We start from the raw sequence: 26,135 nt of genomic DNA, 5'->3' as shown, positions 1-26,135 counted from the left end.
TAAGCGTGGTGGTCTCAGCCCAAGTCCCTCCAAATGCCACTAAAACTCATCTCATTTAATCTGGACCAGCTGACTTTCTGGTAGGATGCGTGAAAGAAGAAACTGCGTTTCTCTGAAGACTGGTGGTAGGAAAAAAAAAGCACCAATAACTTTACAGCACAGCTAATGATCGTAGAGGAGGTCTCCGTCTGCATTGGTTTAGGGAACAGAGAACAATCACATCATTCCCTTCAGGATGATTATTATCTAGTGTAACGAAAGCCATTTCAGTTAAACTGCACATGGCAAAGTGCATGAATTAAGAGCAAATACCAAAACTCTTGTCAAAAGGAAAATTACCGCAACAAGCTATGAATACTTGCCATTATCATATGACTGTAGTTACTAAGCTTTGACTTGCTCTTAAAGAGTTTCCTTTCAATCTCAGACAGCATGATAAACTAGACTTCCAGTTTGTTCTGTTTTCCCACTCAAGATGGGGCAGGAGACATTCACATTTCCAGGATATTATAGGACTCAACAGGATTTAAACACAATACGACAAAAATACTTCCCATTTGAGGGCATTTTCAGGTACAGAAAAGGTTTTGGGAGCCAAGACATCTCTTAATTTGTAGGCTACTTTTAACGAAGTAAAATATTGACAGTACATTTCTCTAAGTATGAAGGAAACCAAGACAACAGTCCAGTTTGCCACACACTTTGTGGTTTAACCACAAGAAATAAGAAGCAGTTGACCCACAGGAGAACATCTGTATACAGTGGGGCCATGCTTGAATCAAAACCATCCCCAAAACTGCTTTAGCTATAACAAAGCAAGAAAGAGAGGACCCTGCTTTATGTATTACATAGTACCTTCAGCATCCTACTTTTGATGTTGCACAACAGTGATTTTCAGTAGTTGACATCCACTGGAAAATATATATATGTTGAATTATGCTATACACCGCCCTCGAGCTACAGGAATAGTTCTCTGCTTATCAGTAAGATACATGCTGATCGGTGATGTAAGTCCTTCACTTCCACCACACAGCACATATTTATTCCTCCTTTGTTTTCAACTTTATCATACTAGAAAACAGTAAAAATTTATTAATTTCTGCTCCTCTCTTTTGTCAGGCTACCCTGATAAAGAAGGAAAAAGTTCATCCATCATTGACAGTGAGTTTAACCAGAGAACCAAAGGACAAAAGAGAGGCCAAGAAGGGATGGGTGCTTCAGATACTGGAATCCAAGCTATAATCTTACAGACAAAAATGCAAGAAATGTTTTATTTTGCTCTTTCTCCTCCAAGATCACACTACTGCTGAAACTGTATACAAAAACCAGAGGAGAGGACAAACTAAAAAAATACTTGTAACAAAATGACAGCCAAGGCCAAATCAACACTTGGCTTTATTTCAACCCAAAAGAAAAACAAACTTCAACACAGGGAAGAGCAAACACTGGGAAGGGTGACCATTTGCAGGCAAAAAAGGTCAAACATCTGAACAAACTTGCTGGAGGAGGGGACCTCTCCAGACAAACACTTCCTAATGGCAAACGTCTTCCCAATTACAATCTCCCCCTGTAAAAACACGATACAGCTACAATCTTCCAAGTGTATGTAACGTGCCACTGGGCACCTGAGATATCCTTATGATGTTACCAAAAGTTAGCCCATAGCAGAAGTCTCCAAGATTTGCATCAGCACTGAGCACATCCCTAAGAAACAGAAGAATGCGGCTTGCTCAGGCTACTGGTCCACTTTGGTTAAGCACGCTTGATCAGCCAGGCACAAACATGACAGTTTTCTTCCCCGTCACAAAGTGCTCAGCCAAGGGAAGCATGACCAGTAAGTTAAAATATAACAGTCCTGTCACTGTAGCATTGAAATAAATACTATTTCTTACTAAGACTGACATCAAAAATGAAGTTAAAATGCACCAAAGTTGGAAGAGGGATTATCTGAGGACAGGGGAGAGAAGGAGGATACATATTCAAAGTAATTTGGTAAAAAGCTAAACTGATTTACAAAACAACAATAAGCATTTCTGCAACCAGCAAATAATTCTATATTATTCTTTCCCAGTGATATAAACATGTAGAAAATACAAATTCAGCAGAAAGGCTGGAACTGAGTCACTTACCTCCCAACATGACCAGCCTATCGGAAACAGATTCAGCTTCAAATTGCTCATTCTTAAAAATTATAACAACCTCGTCAAATTTAAAGAATAAGCTATGCAGAGTTCTCCATTGGATAACTCCTGAAATCTAATTATGTAGCACTTTTGTTTTCAGAAGACACAATAACTGGAGGAAAATAAACTATAAGATGACAACATACCTTGATTCAGAATCAGAATTCAAAGGTATTTCTAGTGCACTGGTTACATTTCAATGCAACAGCAAAAGAATCAGGGCAAGTTTTTTACTTCAATGACCTTTTATTCAGAGTGAAAAAAAGAAGAAAGCTCGTCAACCACATTAGTTCAGAGAATATTAAATGTTTGTAATTTTGAGTACAACTAAGTAAATAAATATGCTAGAGCAATGTAACTTGATTTTAAGCATCAAGTATGTAACAAAATCTCAGTTTCACATCACTGAGGACACAGTATTTCCTATTTCTCTACACAGGTGCAGCAGAATGTTCCTGTATACAGGAACATCCTACCTGAGGAACTCAAAAGCACACACAACTCATGTGGCCTTAATAACTACCTATTCAAACCGGTGGAAATCTGGCAGGGACTTCGCAAAATCCTCAGAAAAGAGGGCAGCCAAAGGCAAGCCAAAAGTTAACCTGACCTGTCCCATTAGGCCTGATGTAACTTCACAGGCACGAGTTATACACCTCTGATACCCACAAATCAATGACCAAGAAAAACACAAGAAAGTTAAAATCCTCAAATCAGAAGGTAAGTTTTAGGAAGATTAAGTAAAAGCAACAGTAAATTCGTATCATGTAAGACACTATATCACACTTGTGCAAGAGGTTTGTGATTTAGACAGTTTTCTTCCCATTTGTTCAGTAGTTGCCCATGCTTATTCGCACAAAGCTGAAACACAGATTGTTACAGAGCTCCAACATTTCCATTTTAGTGCCAGCTACACTCAGGTCTATTTTGCAGCAGTCTCAGCTGTATAAAGAGTTATTTCAAAAAACGTCCTTCTCATAGTCAGCTCGCTGATGGCAGTTTTCAACCCTCTCGATGTGCAACATGCCATAATATATGCATGATCTACCAAACCATTAAAAATTTCATTTATGTTAAAACTGAAAGATTGATGGGGTCCTACACCTGAAATATCTCAGAATTAAACAAGTTCTGGCATGAAACAAACTGACTCCACAAATCAGACTGGAGATTGTTCGCTGCTTAGCTTTAACAGCATTGTTCTGGGTAGAAGAAAAATTCAGGAGTTATATAGCCCTAGAAAAAGCCTCTGAAAATATTTCTCTCTAACACATGGAAAACAAACATAGATGACTAAATGCAGAAGATCTCTTAAGAAAAGGCACACACTACTGCTCATTCAGAGGCCACTTACACACTTTTTGGATCCCTGGTTGTTTTTACAACTACTGAAACCAACCAAAAAAATCCACCCCAGAAAACACATTAAAAACCCACAAATCCAATATAATTTTTTGAGAATTTTTTAACATTGTGGTTATCATATCTGCCATATATTTTAATGGTCAGTATCTACTTTTGCCCCAAGCAGGACACTACAGTTCCTCTCTACCTAAAAGCTGTATATCTGTTAGAAATTATTTATTCACCCCCCTCTGTTAGACAAGAGTGTTGCTTTACAACATAAAATACAGCCTCTACTAGTTATCCATTCACCTTTGTAAAAAGATGTAACTGCTTTAGGATTTGTTCTTGGTTTACATGAACTTTAGAACCTATATAGTTCCCTTCCGATAAAGACTCGGATATGGGGAACCCTAAATGTGGACCTTTCCAGGGTCTCCCCTTCAAGTCCACCCTCAACTGATTCCCAGAAGGGAAGCAGCAATAACTCAACATTCATAGTGGCAAAAAAAAAGAGAAAATAACTGCTCTTTTCCTACAACACCAACACCATGACTTCACCGACGAATGTGAAGGAGCTTTCAACTGCAAAGTAAAGAAAAAATATCCAATTTCTCTCTTAGAGCATGCCAGAGTCCCCTTTCCATTTTGCCAAGATCTTAAGGCCAGCTCTGATTTGCTAGTATTTCTAGGGACTGAAAGACCCTTGTTATCTCCAAGCAGCAGGACCAACACACACACACAGAGGATGCAAATGTGCTGTATTTCTATCCTGCTGGGTTTGCGGCAGGGAATTCTCCATGAGGCTGCAGACTCCAAGCCCACTGTCTCATTCACCTCATAAAACTCTGGGAACAAATATACACGACCTTAATCTGCAAACGCGCTCCCAAGACAAAACCAAAGCATGCTATACATTTTATGCCCTACCGTACCACTGCTTGATAAACAGCATAGTCATTTCAGAAATATTATAAAATCTGAAGCCTTTCACACATTTCTAAAGTCCAGTATTTACATGGCAGCCTTGTATGAACCGCACAAGAAACATTATTTTAAAAATACAGGTTTGTATTGTTTCTTTATTGGTTATTTGAATGGCACAATATATTTAGAATACAAATGTAAAATGATTACACCAGAAATCTTGCCTACTATGGGCACATTATGGCAGACAGCGATAAAACTCATCAGGCTCCAGCCTGCCATGGCCTCAGATGCTATCAGTGACCAACTTCAGTGGATGCATGAGTGGCTTTGAAAGGAGACACTATGCCATGAGGCTGCAGATTAAAAAGGAAAATTCAGGCCCTTAAATGGGATTACAGTGTTGAGATAAATGAGCACAGGTGTAACCAGTTTATCTGAAATCAGCATCAGAATTTGGGACTTCCAAAAACTTAGAATGTTTAAAAGTCTGTAAATAAAGTAATTTAGTGAAGGAAAATAACCTGTTAAAGAACTTCATTACTCAAGGGTAAAGTTTCTCCACCACAGAAGCAAAGATTAGAGCTAGACAAAACACACAAAGATACTCCTTCCAAGGGATCAATGTGCCCACAGAGACCAGGGTTAACCCTGAAGCTTTTTTGTTCTCAGCACACTTGCAATTCTGTTCTGACTTCAGTTTTGCTAGGAAATGAACAATCTCTGCACTACAGCATGGAGCATCACGCTAAATCAGCCTTAAAGAGAGAAATTTCATTTCTTTGCAATGGAAAAAAGTATTTTCCAGCAATACTATTAATTGATACAAAACTAGTATTTTAAACACTTAAACATGAAGGCATACAGATGTGATCTGGTGTTACCCTAAAAATAACATATCTGAAATTCCCTGAAAAAAAACCAAAAACATTCAATTGTATGCTTGAAGCCTATTGAATCATTTGCCTTCTTCAAAGGGGACAGGGAAATAACCCAGTCAGATCTTTCACGTAATTAAATGCTTTAACAGACGTTTTAAAGATTGAATTCTGTGTCTTAATTTCACAGTGCCATCCCAGCAAGTTACTTAAATTCATTAATAAGCATCTCTTAAGACAGCAGGTCCTCTCCAACGTCTAATAATAGACTTGTATTGTTCTTGCTGATTTGCACTCCTTACTGAGAGATTTTGATTCCTCCCTTTGCAGACATGTATTTTATGAATGCTGAAGCACAACAGAAGAAAATGAGAAAATTCTATTTGAAAAAACGAGACCCCAATCACTCTGATTTAGCACTTGTTAGAAATGGCACATGTACCTGGCCTTTCCTAACTGTGTTCCCCTTCAAAACTGGAAATACAATGTAACTACTTTTTAAAGTTTTAATTCAGATAACTAATCAATCAAAATTATGATAATGAAACAGCAGATTCACAGTCGTAAAAAAATTTAATTTGCATTATTAGGCATCAATTCTTTAATCAAATTTAAAATTAAAAGAATATTTCTTAGTTCAGATCAGTTTCTTAATATGACATTTAAACACTGTTAATCTCACTTTCTAGCACACTTACATTTCAAGGTGATGCATCTGTTTTCTAAATATTAACTTTCTATATCAAACATTTAATAAGCAATGGGTAATACATAAACAGAGAGGACAGAAAGGGAGGGACAGAGACACTATATTTACTCAGAAACTCTGTAACAGTATTTCTGGCTTCTGCACAACTTTGCTGTGTTCTGCATGTAACCCTACAGTTCTCAATATCCCGCAGTATATAAACTATCAGAAGCCCAAAACCATTCTCCATTATCTTAAGCATATATATATATATATATGCATGTATGCAAATAGCGTATGTAGGAATTGCCAGTGTTACTAGAGTATTCAAATTTTTAATACATTAAAAACAAGCATATTGTAACACAGCTAGGCATATCAACAAACAGTGAATTTACCCTATGCAAAAGGACATTTTTCACATAGCAACAGAGAAAAAAGAAAAGCAGAAAATAAGTAAGAGGACTATAAAGGATCACTTGAAATGGAAAATAGTCAACGTAAATTGGTAGGATTTCTATTATAACAAGAAGCTTCTGAAAATATATTCATTTCAAAACCAGAATATTCAACTATTGAGAACAAGAAAAAAACCCAAGAACAGCACTCTAGAAAGCAGACAAGTCTTCAGTAGTGTATAGGGATTTCTATACATCAATCAGCATGAGGTAAGGAAGTCCACTTGAATCAGAAAATAAGCAGTGTTCATGAATAACAGAAAAATTTCTTCTGTAATGAATGAATGAAGAATATTTCAATGGCAATACAAATAAAACTGGAATTACTTACTAATAGTCTAAGAGCTAACTTAATCTTATCAAAATGACAGAAGAGCAGCCTCACAAAAAAAATGCTTATATATTGTGGTTAGCAGATACAGCTGAAAGGATAAACACAAACCAGAACTAACAGTGTTAACATCTGATTGCAATTATTTTTCTTTAATTCGAACAACCTTCTTCCACTCCCTAATAACAAAGTTAAAACAGAAGAAAGAAGTGAGATGATAAATGCCAAAGCAAAGACTTTCATGTTGTTAAATCTAAAAGCCTTCTCTGCCGTCCTTCCATCAAAAGCAACTGAGAATACCCACCACTGGGCAGGCATTACTCTGCAAAAATGGCCATTTTGCATATAATACTCCATGTCACACTGTACACTTGCACCCAAAGTACTTACCAGCTGGTTTCATCTTTAGATACAAGAAACTGCAGAAGACCAAACAGTTGTTTGTTACGTGTGCATAAAACTTTTACTTTGAGGAAACAAGCACAAAGGAGCATCAGAGACATCAGTGAAGTCACAGGCAGTGGCTAGAAGCATGTAGCAGCAAGCAGTAACAGAGAGATGACAGAATAGTATCACCTTCTGCCTATTTACTTTCATATCCAGACTTGGAAAAGTAATATCAGACAATGCAGAGACTTTATTGCTATTTCAGAAATTACTGGGGAGGGTTTTAAAACAATGACAGAAACTATATTAAAAATGGCCAAGATTTGAAACCTCAGAATTTGAGCTGGGTAAGGAGCAGTTTCAAAAATACTGAGAGCATAACATTTTGTAGGTTTTATCTGTTGAGTTCCTCATTAGACTTCAAATCAAGATACGCAAACAGACACGTCCAGAAATGAATTTTTTTCTTAACTAGCCCAAAATTGCTGGGGTAAAAGGTGAAAGTAAAAGTATTTTCTTGATCAGTGTACTGGATAGGCTTTAGATGAAAGACATAAAATTTATGGTCTTAGAATGTCACCTGTTGACTATCCTAAACCGAATATTGTGAACACTAATCTTTAGTGAAATGCAATCTTTTAAAAGGTTCTTCTATTCATTGGAAATTAAAGGGAACTGAAACGCTAATACCACAAATGCATGAACACTTGACTGTGGTCTCAAATTGCAATATTGCTTCCTCCTTGAATATCTTGTGAGTAAGTGCAGTACGGAATGGGGAGTGTGGAGGGGAATGTTAGAATTGGTTTTGCCCCTAATATATTAAGGCACCATCAGATTTGATATCCACACTTATTTTCACCATATGGCTAGTCCTCAGCTTTAGTTTAACCTTTCAATTTTAATTTTTGCAACCACTAAATCTGCCTATATAATCAAGTACAGTATATTCTGGAAGACATCCTTTCCAGAAGAAAGCACTTCCTTATATCCAGTAGTAATTTATTTTCTAACATAAATCCAATTTTCTTTTCAGTGTGCTAACAATGCTCTCCAATACACAAAGCAGCAAAAATTGAACTCTTAAAAAAAAGTTCCATGTTTCCAGTTTCTTTTCCCCTATGCACACTGCTACCAGTCAAGGAAAACCCAGACTATGAAGCACAGCTGATGGCTTCACTGCCTTTTTTACCAAACTGTATTTGTAGGCCATGTCATACCCAAATCATCCCCAGTATTCTATATAGAAAAAGTTAAGAACTATAGACACCATAAGGCTTTCTGTAGCTCCTTCAGAAATTAGTTTACTTCAGTTCTGGCCGCCTAATAACTTCGTTTTGGAAAGCCTATGCCATCTCCGTAACTGACTGAGAACATTGACCCCTTGCTCCTCCCTTTAAGGCTAAAAGCAAATGTCAATCTGTAAGGGCATGCAATTGTATAAGCACTAAAATCATATTTCACATTAAAATCTAACTTTAAATCTGCATGTCTTTATAAAATCTATCGGTATGGTGTACCTGTATTTCAGAATCACTTTTTTTGTTAAAAAAATTAAGCAAACAAAAAACAATTGGTGTTTTTCAACATTCTAGTTGACTCTGAAAACTTGTCACAGTGTGCTCACAGACCCTCAGCGCAGCCTAGGCCCAGCAAAATGGAAGCATCAAGCAACCAAGGACATCTGCTGCTCACGTACCAGCGCATTTCTGTAGGGCTCCAGCATGTGCCCTTCTGCCTGGGAAACAACAGCAGCCCACTCCAAAACAATCCCACGGACAAACTTACTTTCCTGTACCAGAAGTAATCCAAATCTAATACAAAAGTTCATAAACAAGCAATGTAATATTATTATTATTTTTTGTTTAGGCCAGTACTACCTCTCCTTTAAAAATGCGGCCACATCCAAGGACAGTTCTATTCCTTGTCTCTGTCTTTTACATGTTTACAGGTATTCTTCACTTCTGTAAGGCTCTTCCTTAGCCGAGCACAGTGCAGATGTTGCCACGCACATTCTCTGAGCAGCCACTGCTGTCAGGGGCATCAGCTTCACCAGCTGTGGGATTTCTCCAATTCTCTGCTACACGCTGATACAACACTTGAAGACAAGTACGTAAAACACTTTTTGGAAGGAGGCAAAATTTAATAAAGGCTCGTTTTACATATTTTTTTTTAATCTTAATCAAGTGGCTTGCCTTTCTGAAAGTCAGTCTTGTATAGTGAATAACATAGCATACTACACACATACAAGTACTCATCAAAAAATAATGTAGGCAGTAACAGACGCATAGTCTGAAGGAAGGGAGACAGAAGAGCTGATGGACAGCTCCACTTTAAATATGCTTTTCACAGAGAAAATACTTGAGACGGGAAAAAAAAATCTGTCCATGGCTAAAACCCACAGGGAGTTGAAAAGGTGAGAAAGGATTTCCATAGCTCAAGGTTGTAACTATTACTACAGCAACTATAAATTAAGCTCTAAGCAGAGACACTGCTGAACTTCACTCAAAAGAGAACAGCATGTCAGATGTATCATTTAATGCTAAATTCACCTTCAACAGGAGAGCAAAGTTGCTGATCTTGCCTTACATACATCCCAACCAACTGCCCTAACAAGCACACCACATGCTGTTGACCTTGCAGGTCCTGTAAGGCACTTTTCAGTATCCATCCTGCACACCTCAGCGGTAGAATCTTAGAATTGTTTAGGTTGGAAAAGACCTTTAAGATCATCAAATCCAACTGTGAACCTAGCACTGCCAAGTCCACCACTAAACCACCTCCCTAAGTGCCACATCTACATCATCTTTAAAATACCTACACTTCCCTGGGCAGCCTGTTCCAGTGCTTTCTTCAGTGAAGAATTTTTTCCTAATATCCAATCTAAAGCTCCCTGGCACAACTTGAGGCCATTCCCTGTCGTTTTATCACTTGTTACTTGGGAAGAGAGAGCAACACGCACCTCGCTACAACCTCCCTTCAGGCAATTATAGAGGACAATAACATCCCTCCTGAGCCTCCTTTTCTCCAGACTAAACACCCCCAGTTCCCTCAGCCGCTCCTCACCAGACTTGTGCTCCAGACCCTTCACCGGCTCCGTTGCCCGTCTCTGGACACGCTCCACTGAATAAAGCTTTCAGCTTGGAGTGAAAAACTCTGGTGTGATCCATGAACCAAGGACCAAAACCCAGAAGGATACCAAGTTTCTGACTGCAAACAGGAAGGTCATTTTTCACCTTTTTTTTTTTTTTTTTTTTTTTTTTAGAATAAGAGTCAAGAAGACTATTGTACAGAGGCATAAAGAAAATAGCCAAAGACTTATTTTGCCAATATCAGCTCTATTTGATTTGCATGCTCCTGGTAGAAACCAATGTCTCAATGGCTTCTACATTCACAGAATCACTGTTTTCCTTTACAGAAAGGTTTTAGCTGTGTTTTTTTAATATATATTCATATATATATATATATATACACACAAAGAAAAACCACCCACCACAAGCCCATAACTAAAACCAAACCTATTCCATAAATCTTACAGCATTATTTTACTTTCAAGGAAGCAATTTTACTACAAGAACTAGATTAACTCTTAATCTGGTCTCAACTGGCAGAAAACTGTATTTTTCTTACAGTCCTCAGAAAACTGACACAGCCTGAAGGAACTCCAAAACCTTGGATTTGATTTTAAGAGGTGTCTTGATACATCACCTTAGAAAATAAAGAGATACATTTTCTTAAATGTAGTTCCACTGAGTTCAGTTACCCTTCTCTCAGCTTTAAAACTTGCATAGGGTTAAATACTAATCTATTTTAAAGAAGCTTATTTAAGGAAGCAATTTAGGAACACTGAAATTCCTACCACAGTATCTAGTACCAATGAATAAAAGAGTATTTCCCTACCCATTCACCCTATGTCTTCTAATGAGTTTCAAGGGCTTGTAATTCTCACAAATATTACCTGTTGACAGGGAGATTGCTTTGCTTGAAAAATGTCTACTGTTATTTTTAATGCTAGCTTGTGGCATCAAGATAACTGTCTTAAAAAAAAATATCTTTTATAACAGGGAAATAAAAGAATTTCCATTAAGGGGAAGGGCACATGTATTAACTTAAAAATACATTCTGTTCCCAAGAGTCAGGCACAGTATTTGCATGATTATTTAATATCCAAATCGCTTCCACCTTTCTTTGTAAATCTTATCAATCCTTTGTGTTTAATTCCATCTTTCTGGTAAACAGAGAGCTGAGGACATTTCTTTACTGCTGTCCGAGCTTGAAAACACAGTAAGTCACCCATTATTAATATATCAATAAGCACAGGCATAAACACCTAAAGAGTGTTGTTCATCACAACAACTTTCATTTGCAAGTACCTTTTGATTCTCCATTGTTTACTAGGTAAACGTACCACCATGGAGATGATAATGACACCTTTTAATCAAAGGAATGAAGTTAATGGAAATAATTAATGGTAACTATCAATGTATTAGCTATTTATTTAAGATATATAGGTATGTGCCAGGGGCTAACGGCTATATATTGTCATAAGGAAACTGCAGCTTTTTCCTCCCATCTGTTTTAAGCTCCATCAAGAAAATACATTAACCACAAGTTTATTTATGGGATCAAAAAATGGTATCATGACCAAATCCTGGATAATAATTTCAGCCTGCTAGGATAAGAAAGCTTACTTGTTGCAAAACAATAAACCCTGCCAGAAAGGGATAAACAGAAGACAAAAGAGAAGGACCCAATGAAAATATAGTGGGTGAACAAAGAAACCAGATCCAGACAGCAAGATAGACAGAGGTAATGCCATTTAGCAATGACACAAAACTGGTTTCTTGACCCAAGCCTCGGGTTTTCTCTCCAAACGGTAAGTAAATATTGTCAGACACTTACTTGAAAGATGCTGCAAAGACCTTTCCAGAGAACAAACAGGCTCCTGGGTCAAATTATTTTCCAGATTACAGCTAGGTATTACCAACTGTCCAGAAGACATCAACAATAAAACTTTATCAGCACACACCTTCCCTATTGTTTTTTAACAGATATAGAACAAGAAGTACCTGAGTTACTTGCGGAAAGACAACTGTAGCAAGCAGCAAGCAGCAGGAAGTTAACAGGACTATTTATAAATCGGATGCAATATCCTATCTCAAGTGCTTTGCTGAACAGACAACTGAATACTAAGCATCTTGCAAGAGCAGGCTCCCGGTTTTGAATCACTTTAACCAGCATTATTCTCACACAGGTCCTGTCCAGCACAAACTTATCATAGGACTTAACTGCAAGAAAACAAGCTCAGATGTTTTAATACCCTTGCAAATAAGTGCTTTACAGCTAGCAACAGATTCGAGCATACAGTTTACATGCACTGCTGAACTGAAGCTTCACAATACTTAATTATATACTGCTGCACCCCTGCCGAAGTGGTTATATTGGGTGTTATCCCCCCTGCCCCTTTTGGTAAGTTACCTTTAACAGCTCTTGCTGGTATACCTGCATCATTTTTTCTGGTATACCTGCATTATTTTTCTGGGATGAAAAACAGCACTAAAATCCCCACGTAAGAACTGACAAAGGCTCAAGCAAGTCAGCACACTCCCTTGAGACCTCACTAATTTTCATCACATAAATAAGTCATACAGCTACAGCAACACTTGGCAGTATGCTGACTTAACACGTGACATTCCCTACAGGTCTGATTAGCATAGCATGATTAGACTGACAGATCTGCTTGTGGCATGGCCAGCAAGCAGAGCACAAGAAGCACTCATGACCATTTCAGTCACTTTCTGTAAAACACTTTTTAATGAAAATAGACAGCAGGGCTGGAGAGCCTTTCTGACCTACAGAGCTACAAACCAAAACCTTCACGTGGATAAGAGCCACAGACCAACAGAAGCAAGGGAAGGAAAAGTACCCAACATGGGCCACAGGTGGGAGATGAAAACTCCCTCTTGGTCCCACCATTACCCAGCAGGACGGGGTCCCTGCAACCCAACAGTGACAGCACAACAGCCCTTCTCACTCTGCTCACCCTCTGGAAGCCACCTGGTTTGCCAGGTAACCCTGGCCAGAAAGGCTGCTTGCCAGTCCCAACAACCACCTCTGAGCTCAGAAGTCATGCATTCCCACACCCTCAACAGAAGGGAAAACCTTTTCCAGCAACAGATCCTGCCTTTCAATGAGACATGCTAAATTAATCACATTTGAGTCCCCAAATAGAAACCAAGGAGATTCCTCATTTACATGAAGAAAGAAATGCAAAAATGTGTAGTCAAGAGAATATTTACATACAGCTGGACACATTGAAGCATCGGAAGAGTATCAATTACAGAGATTGTAATTACCAAGAAATTTCTGCCATAAATTGAAAATCTTAATCCTGCTACTAAATCTCTTTTCAGCTTTTTATTTAGAAGAAAGCACTGTATATGCATTCCACTACTCTTTAAAAAGAAAAAACCCTACACAGCCTCAAAACCTATTTTAAGAATTACAACTCATGCACCATGGTTCATTTGTAATCCAGGACATGAATTCATCGTAAGGCACGCATTTCCAAAAGTCACAAAGAAAACTGTAGAGATCAAAAAACATATTCAATGCTACTTAAAAGTCCAAAGATAGACTGAGGAAACACAGAAATCTTACCAATATGTGGATAATTGTCACACAGATCTGGGAGAACAAGGATTATTTTATTTGCTTGACTGTCAAACACACAGGAGAAGTAGGAAACTAATTGTTTGCAGCAATGCAAACATGATGCAATCTAAAACAGGGTTTTGAAATCAACACCAAAAGTTATGATGCCATCCTGGAGTCATCACACAGACCCTGCTCTAAAACACACTGTATGTATTGTGTACTCCACTCAAAAAGCACAGCAAAACAGAGAGGGTCAAATAAGAGCAGATGAGATCAGAGACAGGAACTTCTGTATGTTGTGGGTAGAAAAAGGCTGGGCAGAGAAGCACAGGCAGGAGGCAAGTAAGAGGGACTATGAGATGTAAAAAAAAGCAGGAGTGGGGAAAGAAGAGAAAAATCTGACAGTCTTGCTAAATCTACACGGATGGAGGACAGCAATGAGCAAAAAGGAATATATGTATCTTTCAGATCAATGCTAGTTTTAACATTATGCTAGCAACCAGACGAAAAAAGAGAAAATAACATTTTACTGAAAAAATGCTCTTTTCCAAAACATTTGTTAAATATAGTCTTAGGTACAAAGATTTCATTCAAGAAAATTAAAAAAAATAATAATAATTCGGGGAGACCCTGCTACCTAACCCTAGTCTGTGTTTCCAACAAAGCCAGGAGGTCTAGCCTTCTCTTCTGAAACTTCCTGAAGCTCACAAATATCCTAAGGACATATGCCACATTGGGTTTACATCACAGGTATCCAGCAACCGGCTAACAGAAGAGGCCCTCAGCTAACCTCAGCTACCAGGAAGAAACAAAGACAGCAGCAGCGTGCCCACCCACGACCTTACTGCACACGCCAGCTCCATCACGCAGTGGCTTACCCACAGCGAGCAACTATCCTCTCTTTAGCATGCAATGTTTGGCAGAAGTCACAATCTCAGAAAGTACCATACTTCACTAGAACAAACACTGCGTATAAGCCACTATTAATACACTTTTTTTTTCCTAGAGTAACAAATATGTTGAGATACATGTGAACCCGTTTTGAGATAACCCACACAATCAGAAACGAAAGAATGACTGATGTGTTCCTTTAAAATCTCTCCTCCTTTTCTACCCGTACCCATGCATAATGTCACTGCTGTTGAATGACAAATGTATATTCAAAAATTAAAGCATGAAGCAGGAAGAAAAAGGGGGGGGGGGGAACAACCAGAAACCCAACATAACCAGATATGTGAAAATAAAGACCAGTTACTCAATTTAAGTTCAGGTTCTCATGCAGTAACATAAAGATTCAGTGTTTGGATTGCATAAACTGTGATTCAAATACTTGTTATAAAAATAACTCTTTACTGTACTATTTTTTAAAGAAACGTGACTTAACGCAAGCTTACTTTTCACAAAACATTCATTTCCAGTTCAACTTGGCAACGTCCCTTTCACTTAAATATCCATTTTGCCAAGGGGAAACAAGTTCCTAGATGTAGAATTTACATCACTGCTTATATACGGAATTTTAAACGATATTTTTCGTTTGCCTTAGCGTTCAAAGTTGGTATTACTTTGGTTTTCTCCACAAGACCACCAGTTAAATCCCTCCTACTGCATATTATTTTTAACACAGATTGGATCTCTAGGACTATCTCAGTTACAGGAATCCTCCTACCTAAACTCTTGAAAAAGTACACACACCCCTTTGCAAAATTAAAATACCAATTTCTGTCTGACACAGAGAGGATAACTGTATATTGCCGATGCAATATACTAGACACTTACCATCCCAAATTAATTATCCTAAAAGGAAGGAGGACATTTAGCCGCAGGAAGCATGACTTGAAAGCTTAAAACAAAATTTCACTTCCAAACTGTTCACTCCCTTTCCACCTCCACTGACTGACTGAATAAAATCCATACAGATTTCTGCCAGGTAGGAATAGTCACAACAAAAAGCCTCGCAAGTATCACCGAGAGCTATGCATTCATAGGGAGCAAGAGGTGGGACTTGCATATGACACATATGCAAAAGATGGTATTCACTCATGAAGCTGGATTTCATCTTGATGTTTAACATCTGAACTTCAGATTTACTACGTATGACTAGCAAGAAATATCAAAATACTGATCAGAAGAAAGCTCACATATACTCATTTCAGAATCCCCTTTCAGGAACTGTTCACTCCAAATGCAAATAAATCTATTACTATATAATAGTCAAAACACTAGAATTTTAAACCATATATATGAACAACTATGTCAAGAGGTTAATTACACTCCCTATTATAATAGGGATAGCGAATAGGGCAGATTAATTTGAAATTGAAGTAAGATCATCCTCAACAGACTTTACCAAGTTTGGGGATCCAATAAATTGAAGATCCTGCCTATAGCTGTGGTTGAAACTATGTTAGCAACTAGAAATAAAATTCTTTCTAAAAAGATCTGAAACTGGTTTTTTCCTAAGTACATACACAGCAGAATAATGCACTGAACAGTTCAGCAAAACATTCTGCAATAACCGGACCTACTATTATGAATTTTATCTCTGTTATTTTCAGTTACATAGTTCCATAAACTTAATTAATTAAACCAAAACGAGCCCTTTGAACTCCTCCAAACAAAACAAACAGTTATCAGAACAGATTATAAAGATCCTGATTCCTAACAGCTGTGATACAATCTCCCGGACACACAGGAGACTGCAATTCTATAATAAGCAAACCAACCAACAGCCTAGAAATAACTATTTCTATTAGGATTGTCTGCATGTTCTTGATCTTAACTTTTTCTAACTTGTATTTCACATGGGTTATTTTAACAGCATTCTTTGAGGAGAAGGAAGTCAGGGACACATACCAAATTAGAAACTACAGCTACTGAATGTAAACTTTATATATGACTGTGTAACACAGACACCTTTTTTTTCAAGCTCGAAAATCAGATGAGGTCTAAAACTCTGAACATCAGCCTAGGAATCAACAGGTCTAATTAATTTCAAATGCTGAAAGACTTTCTTCAAGGTCTTTACATCACTTGCATCATTTTACAGAATAACACAGCTCACAAAGTACTTCAGAGATGTAATTACTGCTCGCAAAGCTCACTGACCACAGCCAGAAAGTTTCTTTCAGCCACAGCAGGGAAGCATGTCCTGCCTTGCTGAACACCAGTTACAGTTCCCAAATTTTGGAACTCGGATCAACGCAATCTCCTTCCTTAGGAAGGTCAGAAAAAAGGATTAAGAAACCACAGTATATTTAGGTGTAAAACAGAACTACTGATAATACTAAAAAAAAAAAACACCACCAAAACAACTACAAGCACAGATGCGTAACTAGTGCCAGTCACTTCACATACACAACCTCACATATACTCACAACTCCTAAATTACCCCCTCCTTAGAGAGTCTGCACAGAAGTGAGAAAATGTAGGCCAGTATTTCAAAAAATCTTTGCTGATCAAGTATAACTTCTTTCTCCTGTCTTTCAATATCTGAAATCAATGCATTCTTTCCAGGAACAAAGATGGTCCTAAGTTTCTTTATCAGCTGGAAGCATTCAGTAAAACGTCATAGCACAAATAATGCCACAGCTACAAAAAGGTACCATTTCCCAGAACACTAATATGCAGGGGTAAACTGCACACCAGAAAAAAATTTAAGCATGCCAATAACTTGCTAATTTTGCTCCAAATCTAGAAAAGGATCCCTGTGCCACCAGTCTGACACCTTCATTTAATAACAATGCACCTTATCATGACATTTTGGGTAGCCTGGCTTTACAAAAACCTGGAGCAGTTCACACTTCCTCTGTATCATCTGTTTGTTTCTGTTTTGCCTCCTTACAATCCAACTTTTGGATTCAGGAATAACTCATCAATTCCCACACTTAATGAAATACCAATACAGCAAAGATAAGAAGCTTTTAAAATTTCAACACGGTCTCATACTGGTTTCAATACTATTGAAAGAAAACCTATTCACTTCCAATCTGGTATCTTCTGGATCTCAGCCACAGGTGTATAAGAATCATTTTGGGGACACAAAAACAAGCAAGCAAGAAGTCTGAGACACAATTTTTTTAACTAAAGTTGGGTGGGATTTTTTTTTAAAGAAAATTATGAATGACTAGTTGAAGGCTGACCCTTCTTGCAAAGAGAAGGCTATTACACAGGTACCAGCGCAGATATCTTCCCCCTTAAGAGTCACATTGGAGAAGTGTCAGAAACGTTATGTGAAATGGATGACAATTCACTTTTAATCCTACGAATAGCTCTGTTCCACAAACTTGTCTTAGGATTCACATAATACAATTTTCTGCAATGTTTTTATACCAAAGATAGCAATAAAGTAAAGGCAGTAAAAAAAAAAAACCAACCACCATTGCTTTTATTGATACATTTTGTCCAAACTGTCATAAGCTATAGGCTAGGACAGGAGCACAGCTTTTGCAGTGCAAACCGCACCTATGACGGCAAAGGTATTTCAGTAGAACAGTTACAACAGTAGCCTGACTTAACCGAAATAGAATAGTTTGCAGGGACATAAAGGGAGAAGTAAATAACACCAGTTAATGGAAAATGTACGTTCTGATCTGAGAAATCTGTCTTAGCTGAATGGTAGTTGGTCTAATAAATCCTTTACAGTTTGCAGGCCCAAAATGTTAAAAGCATGATGAGAAAGGAAAAAACCAAAACAAAAAGGGGGGAAACAGAGATTTAATGCAAATTCTCCAGCCAGCTTTCACTAGTAATTTCCTATTAATGCCAATCAGAGCCCCCTGGCCAGCTTCTATACTAGGCTAAGGGCTACTCTTCAGGACAATGCTGCTGCTTGTAAATTCTTTCTCCACCCAGTTCAGGCTAATGAGTGCTCTAAATGTAAGCTAGTCCTCCCAGAAGAAGCTCATGAGCTAATGATGTTCAAACTGAATTGCCTGGGAGATGGGCTACAGTAACATATGGGGTCTACACTATCAGCAACAAAAGTAGTTTCAGCTGAGCTCAAGAAAACCATCTCTGAACTCTGGTCAACTTTGGCAAAAAGTTTCAGCTTGGGAAACATGAAAATCCCAACAGTCCATTTCAGCAATCCTGGAATATTTGCTTTTAAAGTTGGATTGTAAGGAGACAAAACTGTTACAGAAGATATGTAGGAAGCAGAAACTACTCTAGTGGAGGTACCACCTAAGCATACCACTGGGAGTATTCTATCTAAATAACAAATTGCTAAATGTAAAAAGTTTATTAACATTTACTTAGCTTTTCACATACATTTCAGAGATGTGTGGCACATATATTAAATATCCTGCAGGATGAAGTAAAAAAGATCACTCCATATGTCAGAACGCACATAGAAAATAAATAGATTTTAAAAGCTCTATTTATTCAAGTTCAAAGGAAAAGTAAAGAAGCAAAAGTAACGCTGACTCATTTCTGCATAGAAAGCTCAGAGAAAAGCTACACATTGTTTATGTGTTCAGCTCGTAAAGTGTATTTCATATTCTTGCAAAGAAATCGAACACTTAAGATATTTATGCCTGCAGCTGGCTGGCAGGACAAGGACAGCTGTTAGGTAGCGCTGGGCACTGCTCACTTACTCCCCTTCCAACATTATGACACATTACAGAGAGCAGCTTAGAAAAAGGCATTCACAGTGTCAGTAAGTTGCAGCAAACAGCATCTCACATGTTTCAGAAAATGGTGTGCCACCACTCAAGTGCTCAACTATAGGGCTCCTTTTTGTACTGTCTGACCTTGAACAAGGCCTGAAGATGCAGTAAGCACACCCTGAAAGTCTGAAAAACCTTCAGTAAACCCATCAAATGAGGTAAAACAGCTATGGCCACACAGTAGAGAGGTTTTCACTTCTTTTAAATACATTACATGTAAAATCAAAGGGGGGGGGACACAGAGGGGACCACCTCAAAATACAGCAGTCCTTCCATTTTCAGAGACCTATAATTTTAAGTCTTGTCATTCTGCTTCAAGTACCAATTTAGTCAGCCAAGATTGCTGATCTTGTGTAACTCGCTTTCAAAGAAAATGTTAATCAGATGGCAGTGCACTAATAAAATTTGTTTGAAATAAGTTCCAATATGATTAGTCTAAGCGTGCTAAGCCAGCATCTGAAAGCTTCTATAGCTAAATTTGAAAATACTGACTTTATAAAAGGTGTAAATTTAGTGATTTGATGTGAACAATGTGAAAGTGAGGCTTTGTACAACACGACCATGCCGCTTAGGAGAAGCGGGGCATAGCACAGCATAAACACAAAGCTGATAGTGGAAGAAAAAAACCCAAGCTGTGAGGTATGCATCACTAGCAGCATGCAGTACAGGGCTAAGTTCAGCAATGTAGGCCAGAGCAGGCTCTATTTTTAATTTTTTGAGGCACAAGGCTGCAGTGGTACCTCAATACGTGACCTCTGACAAACGCTTAGATAGGCAACGCGACCAACAGTGCTGAAAAGCATACAGATCACCTCTGTGTTGCAATTCTGGCATAGGGAACAAGAAAATTTTTGAAAGAGGTTTTTCTACAAGATTTTTTTTTTTTTTTTTAAGAAGGTCTATTCTTTCACAACCCAGGTATTAGCAGGAATGTGTATGCAACATATTAGATCTTTAATTTGCTTCTGAAGTGCTTTTATCTTGACTTCTGTGAATGTAGGTCAGTGCCTTTACAACACGCAACCCATCATGCCCCCACTCTTGAAAACACCAATATCCCATTTCAGCGAAATTTCATTAGGTATATGGGGCAGACATTTTACAACTTTCCTGTATTTTGCTAAAATCTCACAAGTCTTATAAATCCCAGTAGACAGAGCCACACAAATACTAACTAATCTCATTTCAGAGACTCCCATATGCCAGTTTCAAGAAGGTAGAGAAAAAAAAATATGTAAATTAATAAATAAATGGCTTTTTAAGAGGCCATCCATTCTTAAGAGCCTGTATATTACGCAGCAAAAAAATTAAGGATTGGCCCATCATGAAAAGGCCCGAAGAGGTTTATCAGTGATGCACAGTTGCACAGTATGACATTATCTGAGCTAGCAATGAAAAACGACCTAGTGACTTAGCAGGAGTTTACAAAGAGGTAGAAATAAACTAAATCTGATTTTTGCAGGGGGGGCACAGTCAGACACAGCCTAGGAACTCTCCATCTAGTCTCTATTTCAAGAACAGCCTCTTGGCCAATTTCATTACAGAGTATCAGCTTTGCTTCATGCCATCATACTTGTCATAAGACATCCCCTTTGCCCTCTCCCTACAGCTCCATACTTGAAAAGCTTACTACAGAAATCATGCTTCAAACAGAGAAGCCATATTTGACCACATAAGCACACGTTGCTTTTTCACAAGTTGAACCAACAGTGGGTCTGACTGTGTGACCTACTGATGTAAAGAGTTAAGCGCAGTCTAGACTACAGTCAGTCCAGCTAGCCAGGATTTAAATAACGCATACAACAAGATGCTTACACAGCTTGCACATACAAAAAATTATATGCAAACAAGATACAGAATATCATACATAAAGGTTTCTACCAGTTTTACTTATTGTTATCATTAACTTATGTAAAAAAAATGCCTTGATGGCAAACTGACAGAGCTAGGAATCTGCAAGTCTTGGATCCGCTGCCATAATTTTCTCAGATTTTTATAAGTGAAGCACTTAGCAATAAATCATCAAAAATAGACGGTAACCTCTGTATATTACAAATACCCTCTTGCTCTTTCTCAAAAAAAAAAACAAAACCCAGAAGTAAAAATCTGTTAGGTGTTCTTCATTACCATGAGCCTGTACAAACAAAAAAATTAAGGGGAGGGGGAAGCATTCTGGTGACTGCACAATATGCATAAAGGCAATTTTGCACGTGTGGATTTTTATAGAAGGCCATTATCTTCTCAGAAATTTTAGAAGCAAAAAAATGAGAAAGAAAGAAATTCACCTTTATCATTCTCCAGAATATGTGATTTGATAAATTCCTCCTAATCAAACCTCATTCAAAATTCCCTCCTGTTTCAGACACCACTTCATGAACAGTTGTGAAATATTACAGAAATTGAGATTTTCTGACAAGGTACCAGAGACAGAGGTAAAATCTTGCTGTAAAACCCACTCCTACTGAAGCAGAATTCTTCCAACCATTCTTTGAAAAACCGCTACTGGACTGGCTATTGTACTTGAATTACAGAAGACAATTCAAAGGCGTGATCTTGAAGGCCAATATTGACGAGTATTTCTTTATGAAGTACATAAGGCTGACAAATGTAAAACAGTTCCACTCTTTTTCTGTCACCTTTTCATACTGCCAGGAACAGGGCCTGTAACAGTGAAAACCACTCATTTCTTTTAAAAGCTTAAACAGCCCACAGTTGGTTTAAAGGTTCCAAAAGTTCTTATTTTATTCAAGCAGCTTTACTCACTATAAAAAGATAAAACACTTCACGCATTTCCATGAATATGACCACGAAAGCCACTTGCACATGAAACATACTAGCTCAGACACTATTATGTCATGATTTGCCACAGTCCCCATAAGCACCACTCATAACTAGGGACACGAATCTGCACTTCAAGAGCCTGTCACAGCCACGTGTACTGAGCCTGATGGAAGGGCTCTCTCTTGAAGAATGATGAGAAACTTAAGTCTGAAGTGTCAAAAAAGTTGCCTTTCAGTACATCAGTCTGTCATCGCTTAGTGTTTGTTTGGGGTTTTTGAAATTAATAAATTAATAAGCACATTTAGCAACGCCACCAATTTGAGAAACTCTTGGAAACACTTTATGACTTGTAGGAACACTAAAGAATCAACATCCAGCATTTTCTCTTCACGACACAGATAACCAGACTATTGTTCTTTCATTGAACATAATTGTAAAATGGTAAAAATATTGTTAAAGAGTTCTCTGTTGTAAAGGGTTTTTCCCACCCCACTATCCCATCTGTAAACATTTGTATGCCATACAACTTCAAACAACCTAACAACAAAAACATAATAGCTAGTCTAACAGGAAACAGAAATTTAGAAACACAGTTACCATCTTATTACATTTAGTAATCAGTCTGTCATCTTTGACCGAAAGATTTTCAATGAACGTTAACAGACCTGCAACAAAGGACACTTCAAAAAGCTGTTTTACCCAAAGCATCTCCAGTTGTTTTGTGCAAACATACATTTACTGTACATCAGTCACCCCAGTGAAAACTTATTTCTCAGACTCTCTCCATAAAAAGGGGAAAGATTAGAGTAAGGCACAAAAAGGAAACCCAAAACTGCTTGCTCTTTTTTGGAATTAAAAGACAGCTTTCCCATTTGAAAATGCAGCATTGCACTGACAATAATCCCAGATCAAAACCAGGAAAATTTAAGAATAAATAGAACAAGTTATTTTCCGTGTTCTAACAGGTCATAACTCTAGGCTTGACACATGCCACAGTTTAACGGAAAAGGGAAACAGCGCACACACATGCCTTGATCCAACAAATGAGCCAACTAACCAATAAAAATATTATTCTTATATTTTTTTTGCAAACAACTACTAAGATGCAGGAATTTATCTGCATTACGTGCACATCTTAACAGGCACACATGCATTTACTATTTCCACCTGTGCCCTTCTTCCCATCCAGAAAAAAACCCCACATCAGGAACAAGGCACAAAAGCCATGCATCTCTGACCAGAAACTTTACTGCAGACTGTGTTGGTATAGATGGAGAAATTGGTACCATCAGAGAGGGCTGCATGCTGCTATGCTGGACAACACTGGTGTTGGAAGAATTAATCATTCATAGATCAACAATTGGTTCTTTCATCTCCCTGGCTTTCTCAGACCAGACCATTATGTATTTTTTTTCCACCTCCTGATCCTGTTACACTCCAATTTTTCAGCTGCATGTAGCAAAGACATCTGAAAAACATTCAAATTTCCAGAATGTATCTCATTAAAAGAAATAATCTTAACCAGAGAGGGAATCTATCGGCTCCCACGGGCTTCCTAACTTTGCCAGCATCAAAAACTGAGTTAACGTAAAAGTCTAATAAAATCACGATGGAGTAAGCTATGAAAAATAGGTGCAAGTTGAACCAAAGCGCACCGAGGTCCCTCTTCCTGGCTTTCTAGCAAAGGCAATTCACCTAAACTAACGCACGATACAGCCGACCTTTTACCAAGCAAAATTTTAAACCTAAATCCTTCAGCTAATCAAAAACTAAATTACACGTATACATTAAGCCGCATCCTTCAGACTAAGCTGCATTCTGGTTAGCCAGAACAGCCGCACGTTCCGTCACCCCGAGCCCCCGAACGCGGCTGCCTGAGCACCGCTGCGGCGAGAGCGGGCGAGGAGGCGCCCACGGCTCCCTGGAGCAGCGCCGCGCCGTGACAGCAACGGGGGAAGGAAAAAAGTCACTGGAAAAGAAGGTTGTCATGGGAGACACTTCTCCCAGTTTAACTGCTGCCTGGGTTTGTCCTTTACGTGCCCACCCCCGCAGCGGCCCGGCAGGTGACATGCCCGGCAGGTGACGCCCGCCCGACGGCGCTGCCCGGCCCTGCCGGAACGCGGAGCTCCCCCGGGCCCCGTCCCAGCCCCCAGCGCTGTGCCCGGGCCAGCCGGGCCTCCACGCCGCCCTGCAGGGAGAAGGGTGCTGGCGGCGCGGGCCCGCGCCAACCCCTGCACCTCGCCAGGGGACGCGGCGGGGGCCGCCGCCCAGCCCTCCCGGCGGGGAAGGGTCCCGCACGCCGCTCCCCGGGGCAGGCGGCAGCTCTGGGGCCACGGCCCCGCCAGCCCCACGGGGACCCAGCGAGGCCGCAGCGGCGGGAGGGGCGCGGTGCCAAGGCGGCGGGGCCGGCCCCACCCGCGGGGGAGCCGCTCGGGGCAGAGCCCGGCCCTGCCGCGGGGAGGGGAGGGGAAGCGGGGGCTCCCCGGGCCGGCCGCCCGCCCTCACCGTCGATGTTCTCCCGGTCGCTGATGTGCTGCAGGTTGCAGCCCGTGTCCTCCCGGCTCAGCTCGGCCTCGGGGCGGTAGGACTCCAGCCGGGAGTGGGCATTCCTGCGCAGCTTGGGGCTGGAGGAGACGCAGCAGGAGGTGGTGTTCCCCATCTTCTCGGCCCGGCCCCGGCCCGGCCCGGGAGGAGGCGAGGGGCGGCCGGTCAGCAGGGGCGGCGGGAAGCCATGGGCAGCGGCGGAGACGAGGGGGTGCGGCGGGGGAAGAGGCGGCTGCTGCGGCGCCCTGCGGCTGCGCTCGCCGGCGGGTTCCCCCGGCGGTTCATCCGCGGAGGCGGCCCCGCAGCGCGGCCCGCCGGCGTGGGCTGCGGCAGGCTAAGCCCTCCTCCGCGGGCAGGCAGCGCAGGGCCCGCCGAGGCACAGCCCCATCGCCGCCGGCGGGGCCGCCGCGCTCCTCCCCCGCCCCCGCGCGGCCGCCGCGCCCGCTCCACGCACGCACCCACGCGGCAGCGCCGCAGCCCCCGCGGCAGCGGCAGCCGCAGCAGCAGCAGCAGCAGCAGCAGCAACAGCCGCCCCGGGCGGCCCCCGCGAACCGGTTCCGGTTCAAGGGGGCGGTAACACCGCCCACCGGGCGGGCTGCGAGAGAGCCGGCGGTAGCCGTGCCCGCTCCCGGGGGACGCCGGTGCCCGGCTCGGCGGAGCGGGCCGCCCCGGCAGGCAGCGCTGGCAGAGCCCGCCCTCGGGCCGCCCGGGGCGCGGAGGGGGCTACGGGCTGGCGGGAGCCCACCCCCCGGCTCGGAGCGGCCCCGGTCGCCCTGCGCGCACGGAGGAGCGTTTTGACCCGAGCGGAGCGCAGAGCGCGCTGTTCGCGGAGGCAGGCGCGGCGGCGGCGGGGCGCGGGGCGCTCCCCTCAGGGCGGCGCAGGCCGGGCCCGCAGGGGCCGCTGCTGCCGCCCGCCGCCGGCCGTGCCCAGCCTGGCCCTGGGCTGGGCCTGGGGAGCGCCGCCCGGCCCGCCCCGCAGCTGGGCGCTGCCGGCAGCCCCGGCAGGGAGCTGGCACCGGTGCGTCTTAGATTTTTGTACGGAACGTACGAATTCTCCTTTGAGAAGTTGCTGTTAAGAACTCCGTGAGGCTGAGGGTGTCAAAGACAACTGGCCGTAGGGGAAGGGGGGTGTGCAGTGTGCCCCTGCGTGCCGCGCGCCCTGTGCGCACAGCTTTCCCAGCCACATTCTGCTTTTTTTGGTGTCGGGGTAATGCTAAAGATGGGATGCTTTCCATTAGCGGTTGGTGGTTTGTTTCATTTGTAAAATCTCTGTAATCTAAGCATATCTCGT

At 40.8% G+C, this 26,135-nt stretch overlaps 1 protein-coding gene across 1 annotated transcript in view; it reads right to left on the bottom strand.

Annotated features, from left to right (window-relative positions):
- CCNY (cyclin Y) overlaps positions 1 to 25,670 on the bottom strand; it is a 129,345-nt gene extending 103,675 nt beyond the window's left edge. The window contains exon 1 of the mRNA XM_056335894.1: positions 24,806 to 25,670. Coding sequence (XP_056191869.1) covers positions 24,806 to 24,959 — 154 coding nt within the window. The 5' untranslated portion in view covers positions 24,960 to 25,670. The remainder of the gene's footprint in view (positions 1 to 24,805) is intronic.
- Between the last annotated feature and the right edge of the window lie 465 nt (positions 25,671 to 26,135).

Source organism: Falco biarmicus, chromosome 4 (assembly GCF_023638135.1).
Source record: "Falco biarmicus isolate bFalBia1 chromosome 4, bFalBia1.pri, whole genome shotgun sequence".
NCBI classification, from domain to species: domain Eukaryota; kingdom Metazoa; phylum Chordata; class Aves; order Falconiformes; family Falconidae; genus Falco; species Falco biarmicus.
Note: the sequence above shows the minus strand (reverse complement) of the source record. Positions and strands in the feature narration are given on the sequence as shown.